The following is a 13073-nucleotide window of genomic DNA, read 5'->3' as shown; positions in this document are numbered from 1 at the left end:
GCCGGCATGCCGCGGCATCCCCCGGCATGCGCCGAGGCCTCCCGAGTGCGCCGGAGTAGTGCCGGGACGACGGGGGAGAACTCGTGCACACTAGTCACTAATCCCTTGTGATAGAGTACACGCGGCGGCATGCCGCGGCATCCCCCGGCCTGCGCCGAAGTGCTCCCTGGTGCGCCGGCCGCCAGCGCTCGGGCTGCGCGGGGGATTTTACCTCGCCGGTGTGCGCTGCGTGGCGTAAATCCTCCTCAGTGATCTGCGCTGCGCTCCGCCGGTTTGCGCTGGCCTTAAGAAGTGATATTTGATAGCCTTATTCGTCTTACTCCCTCTGACCTGTAGGAATGAAAGAGTGAAAAATAGCACAGAAACGTCGACAGTAAAATTTGATGATGACCTCGGTTTATAGCATTATGGCGGGCAAGACTGAGAAAATAAGAGGAAGACCCAGAATATCATACATGAGAACATGACACAGGTGATAAAATGGCGATGTAGCCACTCACCCCAGGAAGTGAAGACGAAAGCCCAAAATAGGCTAAAATGGAGAGCAACAACATAGGGCCAGCTCTTTTAATTGATCGAGCGTTAGCGAAGGTCTCCGTTTCAACTTAGGCAAAAATGCTTTTGTATGTCCGGATGTTCTCCTCTACAGGTCGCAATTCTCAACCGATTCTCGTGAAATTTTGCAAGCATCTTCTTTAAGAGATTTTAGGATTTTTTTCAAAATGGCGGAGCCATACATTTATTCAGTTTTATGATAATGCTCGCGAGGTCTACACTCTTTAGCTCACAGAACCACTGATACTAATCAATGTGTCGGTTTTGAATTTTTGATGCACCGCCAGCCGATTCAGCTTGACTCGGTCAATGTAAATCGTACTTTAAATATTCTGCTTCGCTTCGACATCTTTGTAAGAGATTGTTCCAACATTGACCCATCAAAGTTATTTCAGCGCTAGAACTCAACAGACGTTTACAAAATGTTGTGGATACTCGTGCTGGTTGCCACGGGCCTTTGGACCGTGTATTCAAGGTGGCAAAGGCGTAGGATACACAGGGTTAGTAGGGAAGTGCCTTGTGGTCTGCCTGGATTGCCGCTGATTGGTCACGCGCATTTGTTCGCTGGTAGTGATGAAGGTATGTTCTTTACAGTGGATAAAACAATAAACAGTGGGAAAATTATATTGGTATTATCATCCTGATATGTAATTATGTATCTTAACTACAAGACCGTGAATGCTTAATGTTTTGAGTAATACTAGGATTTATGCAGTTATCGAGGTTAAAAGTGTAACGATGCGTGTGTCGGAACGTTTCACGATCATTAATTAAAATCTGAAATCTCGGTTTAAGGTAGATATCCACACGGCCACATCGCAAGCATCGTAAATGCGCATTGCACGCAACGGATTTTAATACTCTTTGTATAGAAAGTCACACAAGTAGTGCCTCCACTGATCCGCACGTATCGGACGCATCGCACGCAACGGATTTTAGTACCTACGGCGCGATTCGGGATAGGAATTAGAGATTCACTCTATTTGAAATAGTAGTGATATGTGACGTTCCACGGCAAAAGGTACCTTATGGCGGCTGGCGCTTACGCTATTATTAACGCCACCCCAATATTCAGCCGGGGCAATGGTATTTTGCCGTGGAACGTCACATATCTTTACTATTTCATATCTAGTGAATCTCTAATTCATTTCCAGAATCGCGCCGCTATTCTTTGTATAGAAAGATTAGAAAGTCACGGAAGTGCGTGCACTGGTCCATTGCGTGCGATGCGTCCGATGCGTGTGATGCGTCCCTGTGAACGTCTACATTTAGTCCTCAATTTCGTAAAGAAACATTATGTCAAAATATTTACGTTTTGATCTGTAAACACTCAGCAGCAACACAATCACATACAAAGTTGAGCGAGTGAGGTGTTCATAAAATCTTGCACACACTCTTATTCTCTTAGCTATCAAGTTGTGTTTAGTTATATTAAATATATTAAAAACGGGTCACTCACGTATTTTAAGTCGAAAAACGCTCGACATGGGTCTTTAAACAACATTTCTTGATAAAGTGAATCATTTCGGAAATAATCGTTTAGAAAGAGAAAAAAAAAAGGTTTTTCCTTCTAACTTTTGAACCATCTGTCCAAAAAATATGGAAAAAATCATGAAAATAGTGCTTAAAAAACTTAATCAAATAAAATTAAAACAAACTTGATCAGTTAAGCCGTTTATGAGTTATCGCTAAAAGTCTTCCCTTCTTATTTTAATTAAAAGCCTGGCAACCCTTATTTGTGACCAGGTTTTCGCAAGCAACCCTATACCATTGTATTTGCAATAAATTTACCATCATTTTCATGTATAATTCAAGCGGCAGACAGATGAGTGCAATTATCGATATAAAATCACCTCTTTAAACATGGCAACCACCTAATAGTGACCGGAAAAAGATACGCAACCTAGTTGATTATTGTTGTACAAGTTATATACTTTCAATTGAAACTTATTTCGTTCGTCAGACAAATCGGTGAAATTTGCCGAAAAAAAATTATTTTCATAAATTTATTAAAAATAGCCTTGACCATATTTCTTTAAGCAACCATATTTATTTATGTTCTGGAACATATTTTCTTTCATATTTTCATAGTTTCATCCGTCAGACAGATTGGTGAAGGTCGACCATATATGTGGGATCTCTTACTATTAAGTAACTTTAAACTTCTGAAAAGACGGAAACTTTCTCCATTTTAATATTAGTTACAGGGAAAAAGGCGACTGACTTGTAAAATTCCCAAATTATTGACCATGCGAGCACGAAGGACGAGCGAGTTTCAGCTTGAGCAAAAATTCTTCCGGATGTCCGGCTGTCCGGCGGTTCTCCTTTACAGTAACTACGGATTTGATGGTCGTTCTTGTCTACGTGACAGCGCGATAAAACGGTGTCCGTCACTGTCTATTCCGCGGTGTTAAAAAGACAGTATTTTATCACGTAGATAAAACCATCCATAATACGCCGGCGGGTCAAATTTCTCAATCGTTTCCCGTGAAATTTAAATTACTCATAAATATGTATATTCTGTCACAACAATTTTAGATTTTTTTTCATTTCATCACTCATTAGATCTTCGGCATGCAGGGCAAGGTCATTAGTGTTTACCAATTCATAAATACAATTATTAAATATTTTATTCGTGTTTTGATGTAATTATGTCATCTGCCGCGAATACAAAAGATGCTGATTCATTCCCAGGGGGTTTTATTCATTTTGATTTTTGGTTTATCATGTTCTTGAATTACAATTATAATATTACGGTTAGACCAAGACAAGTCTGCAACGAGATAGCAAACGCAGTGCAAGTGTTATTTTAAACGTCAAACTTCTATGAAATTATGGCGTATAAATAACACTTGCACTGCGTGTTCTATCAAAATCGTTGCAGACTTATCTTGGTCTAACTCTATACATTTCAGATCGAATGGAATTGATACAAAAGCTGGGTAAAGTATCAGTCAAATTTGGTGGTATGACCTCAGTATGGATGGTGAATAAATTGTATGTTGGTAAGTTGCATCGGTATTATTCTTGTTAACTAGTAAATGGTTGATTAAATGCATAACTATTTTGTAATATATCTTAACCAAATATGCATATACATATAACTAGTTTTAAAGAGAGATCAAAGAGGCATAATATCAAAACCAGGGTCAAGAAATGAGCGTACGCTTATCTTAAAGTCCGGCAACGTACTTGCAACCCCTCTCGTGTTGCAGATGTCCATGGGTGGCGGTGCTTGCCATCAGGTGACTCGTCTGATCATTTGCCTCCTAGGTATATAATAAAAAAAAACATAAGAATAGAATATAAAGTCATTTATTCGATAAAACACACATAATACAGAGGACAAAAAAAAGAAAAACAAAGAAAACGAAAAGGATAACAACAACGATGCAAAGACAGCAGACAGAAATTATATACACATAGCCAGAAAAAAAATATATAAAATAGATTAACTATTAGGAGCTGCAAATATAGGTACAGATCTTACACAGATTGAACTTAAAACAAATATTTTATATTTGCTGTTGTGATCAGCACTTAAATTTACTTAATAGTATCTCCTGTGATGGCTGGCTGAACCCTTATCCACATTTCTGTTATATTCTATCTTCATTTCTTTTACAGTAATATCCGATCCTGTCGTTGCAGAAGTAGTGTTAAAGTCTTGTCTGGATAAAGACGACACTACCATGAAATTCATAAGAAAACTCGTGGGCAACGGAAACATATTTGCTCCAGGTTAGTAGAATTTTAATAAAAAAACATTCAAAAATAAAATAATTGCTTTTGGTACTCAAGAGGACAGAATAATGCAGCTATGCAGAATTCATTTAGTAAAGAATTATTCATGTGAACAAATGCGAATAAGGACAAAACGCATATACCTTTGCATAATACATATTAGTTCTCAAAATATTTGTACGGATGTATCACATCAATTTACATTAATTTTAAACAAAACCATTCATAAATTTACCATCTAATATTTAACTTTGACTGCAAACGTTCACATCCTAACTTAACTAAATAAATGCAGAATTCGAACTTAATTTGATCATGATTTGAAATTTGCTTGCACCAATATAGGTAAAAAAACATATGCTGGTCTTCTCCATATTGGCTTTATGTGGAGAAGACCGGCATTTTTTTATTTATTTGGTAGACCGTCACCACAGATCAAGAACTCTTGTATGAGTATACGTACGTCGCTCAAACACAGTCAGCAAGCAAGAACTTTGCTTTTGCTCTATGGACCTTATGTAAGTGGAGTGTGTGTACAAACCACGAATTAATAAACTAGGTACAAACTCAAGAGTTAGATGCGACGTAAGAACATAATTATATCCCTTCATACGGTCTTTACCTGATAGATGGTTTCCGCCACTTTGACCTTAATAGATTTACAAGCGCTCTGAAATTAATATGATATGAATATCAAAATTGAAATAAAATAATGACAAGGGGCCAAATTCGACACGTAGAACTGTCAGATTTCTGCATCAAATCAACACTTGATTTTTATTCTATCAAATGTTGATTCGATCAACAGTGGATAATAATGATCATTTGGTACAACCCAAAGTCATAAAGAAAATAAACCAAAGTCAACATTGTTTTGTTACTACTATACGGTTTATAATGGAAAATGGAAAATGGATGTAATGTAAATAATTGATTGTTAATGTACATAATGTAAATAGTTTAATTTTAAGATCAATATTTGCATGCTGCCCTTGGCTAAACATGTGATACTGCCTACTTATACCAATTATGTCAACTTATGTACCATGTTTAAGCAAATAAATCATTATCTTATCTTATCTAATGGCTGGTTCCGTTTGGTTTGGTTGTCACCTAACTGTGGATAGCTAATGTCAAATTTTGACATTGTACGTATTCGATAACACAATTTTTCCCACATCAACAAGGGAGATCAACACGATACGTCAAACGTCGCTTGTCGAATAAGTTCGAATGTCTCTCTGGTCCTTGTTCTAAGAAAAGCCGCAACAAAGTATTGACAGTTCACAAACACAATTAAGAACACTTCCGTTAAGTGCAAGTTGTGCTCAGAATAATAATATTTGAAGGAAAATATCCTTGTTTATTTACCCGATTGGTGTAAAATTTTACTAATAGACACCTACAAACAGCAACACTCTTAACTGTCCATCGGTGGGCCTTATGCCTATTGTAATAAGGTTTATGACCTGTCAGTTATCAGTGTGGGCGATGGTACCTAAAATACTTAAAATCGAACAATCCGTAGTTAGTACGTAAATTGAATAGGTAGGTTAGTATCTACCTCGTAACTACCTACTACCTTATAGTGGTAACGAATGCTTTATTTTTATTTTTCATTTATTCCAGTAAGCATTTGGCGTCCTCGTCGCAAGATCCTCGCGCCAATCTTCAGCATAAAGAACCTGAATTGCTTTGTGCCTATCTTCGCCGAGCAGAGTGAGATTATGGTGCAGCAACTGGCAAGAGAGGCCGGCAATGGAGACTTTTCCTTCTGGAAATATATTACGACTTACACATTTGATGCTATTTGTAGTAAGTTATTAAGATATACCGCATCATCATTTAGTACAGCTCCGAGCCGTAACAGTTTAAAAAGTGTGGTCCCATTTGGGTGAAAGCAGATAACCTTGAATGCATAATATCATCGTCATATCAGCCCTTTATCACCCACTGCTGAGCATAGTCCTCTCTACTAGCGACCTAATTTCATCCTGAAGTGATCCGCAATATTCCGAATGTCGTCCAACCAACGACCCAGCGAATGCCAGGCGCTCCTTTCATCCGAAAGCGGCCAGCAAACCGTTAACATTTTGGTCCACATATCACTATGCCTAGCAACATGTCCCGCCCAACTCCATTTTAGCTTGCATCTTGGTGTGGCGTCGGATTTAAACATAGCATGCTTGAGAGTCAGCACACAAATTAAGTAAAGGGGGTCACTTGATTTTTTTATGCTCATACCAAAATATTTTCTACTTATTTTATTTCCAGAAACCAGCTTGGGTGTCGACTTGAACTCTCAGCAGCAATCAGACCATCCGTTTTTAGAGGCTTTTGAAATAACACTGCATCTTATGTCAGAACGGCTTAGCTGTCCTTGGTTGTATCTGGACTGCATATATGAACGATTGTCGAGATATAAAACATTTGTTGCTAAGAGGGATCTAATGTTTCGGTTTGTTGATGAGGTATTAATATTTTAATTAGAAAAGAGGTATTAAGTATTTTAAGTTATAAAGATGTTTAAAAATTAGAATAGAAAGATCAAGCAGATTCAGAACATTTTCGTGTGAATTAGGGATGATACACAGATATGTCTTTTAGAGATCCTCTTAAATTTACCTGACAGACAAATAGTCTACTAAGGAGAGATAAACCATTTCATAACTGCGGGTTTCTAAGCGCCTGCTCTTCTACTTATAGGAATCTTATAGGTATTATAAAAACAAACCACACAAACAGCGCAAAAGTCAGTATTCTCTGTCAGGCGCGCAGTTTTGATATCTTGATGTTGAGTCTTATTTTTGCATTCTTGTCAATTTACCTCTATTAGGTATTTGATCATTTGTTTCTTACAGTTAATTAAAGAGAAGCGGAAGGAACTATCGACTCGGGGTAATGACGGAACGAAGAGTAAGTTTTCATTTAGAATTCATTTCATATTCATTTTATGACTTTTATGTAGCACATAAATGTCGACCTTGATCAATATCATAAATTAATTGCAAAAAAAAACAATTAAACAAAAAACAAACTTGTTTTGTTCCTAGTAAGTACGGTTGACTATGGCTCTGATATTTGGTGGTAGTAATTATTGAGTTTTGGGTGTGACCTGATGATTAACAAATATTGTTAAAATTACTGTTACCTTTAAAAATTAATATATTTGAATGTCACCTAAAGGATGACTCACAATAGACCGGGCGGGGGCCGGTCCGGAGCTTCCGGCGTTTCGTTTTCTATGGAAAGCATCACATCACTTGATCACTGGTCAGCCGTCATAAAAAACGACATGTCGGACGCGTCTGCCCGGGTCATCCTCAATGCTGGCTACAATTTTACCGATTTCCTGAAAGCAGAAGGCTTAATCAAGCCTCCCTTTTTTTATTTGTCTTCTCGACTAGCATTTGTTTTTTCAGAGCCAGAAATGCGTACCTTCCTCGAGATGCTGATAGAATCCTCGGGTGGACCTCAAGGTTACACAGAACTGGAGTTACGTGAAGAGGTCCTGGTCATCATCTTAGCTGGCACGGATACATCTGCTGTCGGTGCTGCTTATACGGCGGTGATGATGTCTAGGTATCCTGAGGTTCAGGAGAAGGTGCATCAAGAGTGAGTGGTGCTAAATAATGTATACAAACATTCAGGGATTCAAAACATTATTGTTTGGAGAAATTATTATCACTGTCATTAAACACATGTCCTGCTGCTGTCACCTCTATTAACAATGACTAAAGTTTCAAGATGACATGTACTGGGACCGCGTCGAGCGCCAGTACCACCACCTTACCTAATTATTTTTTTAACAGCAAACTTAAAACTTAGGGAACAAGTCAAAATATAAATTTTTAGAAATTTTGCTATCTTTCTCTTGCTCAGGTACCTATTAACATTCAAGAAGTTAAACTACCTACAACTTTGCCAACTTTGTATAACAAATAACTATTTTCAATAGATAATACATAATAATATTACAGATTACAAGAAGTATTTGGCGATAGCGACCGCCCAGCAACAGTGCAAGACCTGACCCGTCTAAAATATCTAGAGGCCGTGATAAAAGAGACCCTGAGGACTTACCCAGCCGTCCCGGTAGTTGTGAGGGAAGTTCTAAACGACGTGGAACTGCGTATGTATCTTTCATCAGATTAAAAGTTACAGTTTAAGATCTGCCCCGTCTAAATATCTAGATAGATGCGGTAATACAAGACACCTTAAGGACTTACCCAGCTGTCCCGGTAGTTGTGAGGGAAGTTCTAAACGACGTGGAACTACGTATGTATCTTTCGGCAGATTACAGGTTACTTTACAAGACCTGCCCCGTCAAAATATCTAGAGGCCGTAATAAAAGAGACCCTGAGGACTTACCCAGCCGTCGCGGTAGTTGTGAGGGAAGTTCTAAACGACGTGGAACTGCGTATGTATCTTTCGTCAGATTAAAAGTTACCACAGTTAAATGACATAAAACAGTAATCTATCACCAATTAAAATCTCATTGTTTGTCACAGTATCAAAATAAATGTTGTATGGTACAAGAAGGAAAGCTGTTACAAGCGGTACTGAAGCATAGTTATCTATCTCCTAACATTCACTTTCGTTCATACAAGTTGTGATTGTGAAACATTGTATGTACCATCAGCCGCAAAAGTGCATGACAAATTTATCAATGAATTAAATATATAAATATAATATATATATAAATATTTTGTCCGTAGAAACGATAAAAAATTGTTAAAACACTATTGTTTTAGTGATAATTCACTTAAATAATACTTTGGACCGAATCAACCTTCCGAATATTCTTTTATCTTCATCTTTACAGCAACGGGCACAAAGTTGGTGAACGGAGTGGGTATCCTCGTAAACTTCTGCGCTATGCACCGAAACGCGGCATACTGGGGTGAAGATGCCGATGTATTCAGACCAGAGCGGTTCCTGGAGGGACCCTTGAAGCATCCCGCCCAGTTCATGCCTTTCAGCTACTCATTGAGGAACTGTGTTGGTAAGTTCTTCTTCTTTTTCTTTGCGTTATCCCGGCATTTTGCCACGGCTCATGGGAGCCTGGGGTCCGCTTGACAACAACTAATCCCAAGAATTGACGCAGGCACTAGTTTTTACGAAAGCGACTGCCATCTGACCTACCAACCCGAAGGGGAAACTAGGCCTTATTGGGATTAGTCCGGTTTCCACACGATGTTTTCCTTCACCGAAAAGCAACTGGTAAACATCAAATGACATTTCGTGTTTACCAGTTGCTTTTCGGTGGGTTAGGTACATAAGTTCCGAAAAACTCATTGGTATGAGCCGGGGTTTGAACCCGCGACCTCCGGATTGAAAGTCGTAAGCTCTAGGCCAATAGCGCTTTTTTGTGTTGGTAAGTTAACTTTATAATTTTATGTTATTTTGTATCAACAACTTTTATTTTATGAAACTTAGTAAGTATGTAAGCTCTGGACCTTAGTTGCCTATAAATTATATTGGATTTGATTGTATCATCAGCCGCAAAAGTGTATGGCGACTTTACGAATGAATTCATTCATAATTTCTCCATGCAATTTTGCAGTTCACTGTACCATGATTTCAGGGTCAACGTACGCTATGATGTCAATGAAGACTGTATTGTCAGGGCTGGTCCGCCGTTATCAGCTGCTACCCTCGACCCTCGAGCTGAGAGCCAAGTTCCGCGTCATGATGAAGGATTCTGCTGGTTATACCTTAAGGATTGAGCACAGGCACCGAAGATCTTTAGCATAAATACGTAAGGCTCCAGTGCCTAGGTCTGGGATGGAACCACCGCCTTTTGCATTCACGTTAGACGCCATAACTTCTAACGACACATGGCATGTATGGATATATGTAGCCGCGTATCCATTAGAGGCAGCCTCGGGTCGAGCGGCTGCCTCGCCCCGAGGCCGCGCAAGTGGAGACGCTTGCTCAACCTGAGGCTCGCCGCGACACGAAGCAAATTCGTGGCCGCGAGCCGAGCCATATTTTGTCGGTTTTTTTACCGTTCTCAAAGGAGCCTCAGTCCGAGCCGTGCATTTGATGGAGACGATCGACGCGTTTTGGCTTTAAACTGCACACATTGCGGATCAAGCTGAGGCGATTCGTCTCGAGCTGATCACAACGTGCCTCGAGCATTTGCCTCAGAGCGAGCAGCCTCAAACTGAGGCTGTTTGCTTCAAGTTGAGGCTGCTCGACCTGAGTTTGCCTCTAGTGGATACGCAGCTTAAGGTAGGTATGTACCTACTGTATGATACGAGTATATAATGAGAATCAGAGTTGGCCAAAGAGCGCCGTAGGTAAGCCTTTAAAGATTGCATATCATCGAAAAATTTCACCAGTACCGCCGTATCTTAGGTGGCAGAGTGCTTAGCCAACATGCCAATCGTTTACGCTCCGTTGGTGAACGAAATGAAATGATATGTCTCTGTCTAATATGGAAGAGTGATAGAGAGAGACGATTACGCTACGCTACGGAGTGTAAACAATTGGCATGTTGCCTACGCACCCAGTGTGGTTATGGCGTCTGAGCGAATACAGACTCAGACCTTGATCACATTTATTACGTATGTGACATCTATTTCAGTTTATATTTTATAAATTTGTGTAAGTATATCTACTTAAAAACAACACAAATCGAAATACATATTAACTCAGTAAAAATATAGTTTTATTTTTTCTGTTTAAGTAGGTACCTATATAAATTTCGTTGGTTGAATACATATATGGTAATGATATCGAACGATATTAATAGCAATACATGAAATAAGGTGAAGTTCGGCAAAGTTTCGGACGTTTTTAGGCGGGTTGAGATGATGTTAGATTTTATTTTTTTTCTCTGCTTGTGGATAGGGTACGGACATGATTCAAATACAGAATTGATAATAATGAAATGCTCTATATAATTGAATTTATTATGTTTCTAGACGCTATAATGAGCGTGTAATGAGTGTTTAAATATAGGAAACAAAATAAATTGACAACATTATTTTTTTACCTGGTGGTGTAAGAACGGACGGGCCTATTAAGTTCGGCCCTATTGACGGTACCAAAGAGTTTTATAGCAAAATAACCGGTTTTATCCACTGATTAATATATAGAAGAATTGGCCTAGCAGTAATTCGGGCTATCATATCCGACCAAATTTTTATTTTTTTGCATTTTTTCCGTCCGATCTTACACCATGCGCTCAATATTCAAGAAATTATGGTTGTCAAACTTTAGATGTGGGGTCAATGAACCCATGTAGGGTCAATGAACCATGTGGGTTCATTGACACCATAAGCGTGGTAGGTTGAAAAAAGGTGATAAAAGAAGATTTAAGGCTAAATTAATATGAAAGTGGAGAAATGAATAAACCCAATTTTTAATCAGTCTGCGTTTTTATTATTTATAAACATATTTGATTAAGTATAAGAGATCATTTAAGTATGTGGCGTTACTTAGTTAAGTGTAGAGATCAATACAAGATGATTTGGGAGCTTTATAGTGATTTAATATCTATTAATCACATTTACCTAATACCTAATTTAATTAGAAAAAGTGGTGACACGAATAAAGTTTGAGCATCCCTGAGAATTTAAGATCGGATAATTAGCATCCGATCTTTTACCACTTCGGTTTAGACCGGATCTCGGCCTACAGGCATCGTATCAAAATTCCAAATATACAGATTTGTCACAAATTTAATAAAAATAACATGCAATCTGTAAAAGAAACAAATAACGTTTCAACTTGCCAGTTATTCAAGAAAAACTGGCGGAGGGTATTTCCGGACACAAAATAAAACTCATATTTTGGACGTTTGCACAAATGCACATATCTCGAGACTTGTTAGTCGGAGCGACAAGTGGGGCCTGAAGGGGGGTGCAGAACAAAATAGCGCATTGCAACACCTTGCTAGCATTTAAAAAAAGCCCCGCAACAAGCGGAAATTTGAATCATACGATCTTATCCGGTGTCCGATCTTAGTCGAACTCACCTTAGAACATGATCTGAAAATACATATTTCTATTTCGCATTTTTTCTATTTCTTTTTTTGTATTCTTTACCCGTTGAGAGAATAATAAACATTTTAAAAAGTTTAATGAGTATTCACAAAAAAAAACTTTAGAAAACTTAAATTTCTTTATTATTTATAGGTCTGCAATTTCTTCCATTTTGAAGTGGAAAATGTAATTCAAAAGGCAGTCATGATTGAAAAGTGTTTTCATCGCTATTAAATTCACGAATTTAATTTCAATTACCATAAAAATAGTCCAAAAATTTAAACTAAAAGCTTTTAAAAATAAATATAATGTAACATATTAACCTCCTATAGCAAAACTCTTAAAGCTCAAAAGAAGAGCAATAGCAAGTTATTAAAGAAATAATAGGATCCTAAAAATATTTCCTTTTCTTCGACCCAAAAACTTAAATAGAAAAGTTTTTTTAGCAATAGACTTTTTACTTTCAGGGATAACGCAATATTTTCACGTATGTTACTGATTTCCCATAGGGCGATGTTTGGAATACACTCTATTATTACCCTTAGAGCGTTGTCACATTGTTCGATCCGATATCGGATGTCGGAAAGAAGTAAAATGTATAGGTATGTGATTCTCCGTATTTATTTATGCATTTAATAAATCATTATTACTATATATAAACGATTAATTATCGAGGGCCATATGGCATCAAGTCCGCTTTTTTGTGTTATTTATCGTTTTTTGAATAACAGTTATTTATTAAATGAAAAAATAAATACAGAAAAACACAAACCTATGTCT

At 38.0% G+C, this 13073-nt stretch overlaps 1 protein-coding gene across 1 annotated transcript; it reads left to right on the top strand.

Annotated features, from left to right (window-relative positions):
* Nucleotides 1-977: 977 nt before the first annotated feature.
* Nucleotides 978-10056, top strand: LOC134793920 (cytochrome P450 4V2-like). Its single transcript, XM_063765635.1, has 9 exons — nt 978-1134; nt 4183-4296; nt 5917-6114; nt 6574-6770; nt 7161-7215; nt 7707-7914; nt 8280-8431; nt 9125-9304; nt 9887-10056. The coding sequence occupies exons 1-9, from the start codon at nt 978-980 to the stop codon at nt 10054-10056; spliced, it is 1431 nt and encodes a 476-aa protein (XP_063621705.1).
* Nucleotides 10057-13073: the final 3017 nt, after the last annotated feature.

Source organism: Cydia splendana, chromosome 9 (assembly GCF_910591565.1).
Source record: "Cydia splendana chromosome 9, ilCydSple1.2, whole genome shotgun sequence".
Taxonomy (NCBI): domain Eukaryota; kingdom Metazoa; phylum Arthropoda; class Insecta; order Lepidoptera; family Tortricidae; genus Cydia; species Cydia splendana.
This window is presented reverse-complemented; position numbering and strand designations above follow the sequence as displayed.

Bases quoted from the DNA above. Each gene is read 5' to 3' on its own strand.
- LOC134793920 (XM_063765635.1), top strand. From the start codon at position 978: ATGTTGTGGATACTCGTGCTGGTTGCCACGGGCCTTTGGACCGTGTAT. The intron at 6,771-7,160 runs GTATTAATATTT...TGTTTCTTACAG, and splicing joins TGTTTCGGTTTGTTGATGAG to TTAATTAAAGAGAAGCGGAA. The intron at 8,432-9,124 runs GTATGTATCTTT...TCATCTTTACAG, and splicing joins TCTAAACGACGTGGAACTGC to CAACGGGCACAAAGTTGGTG.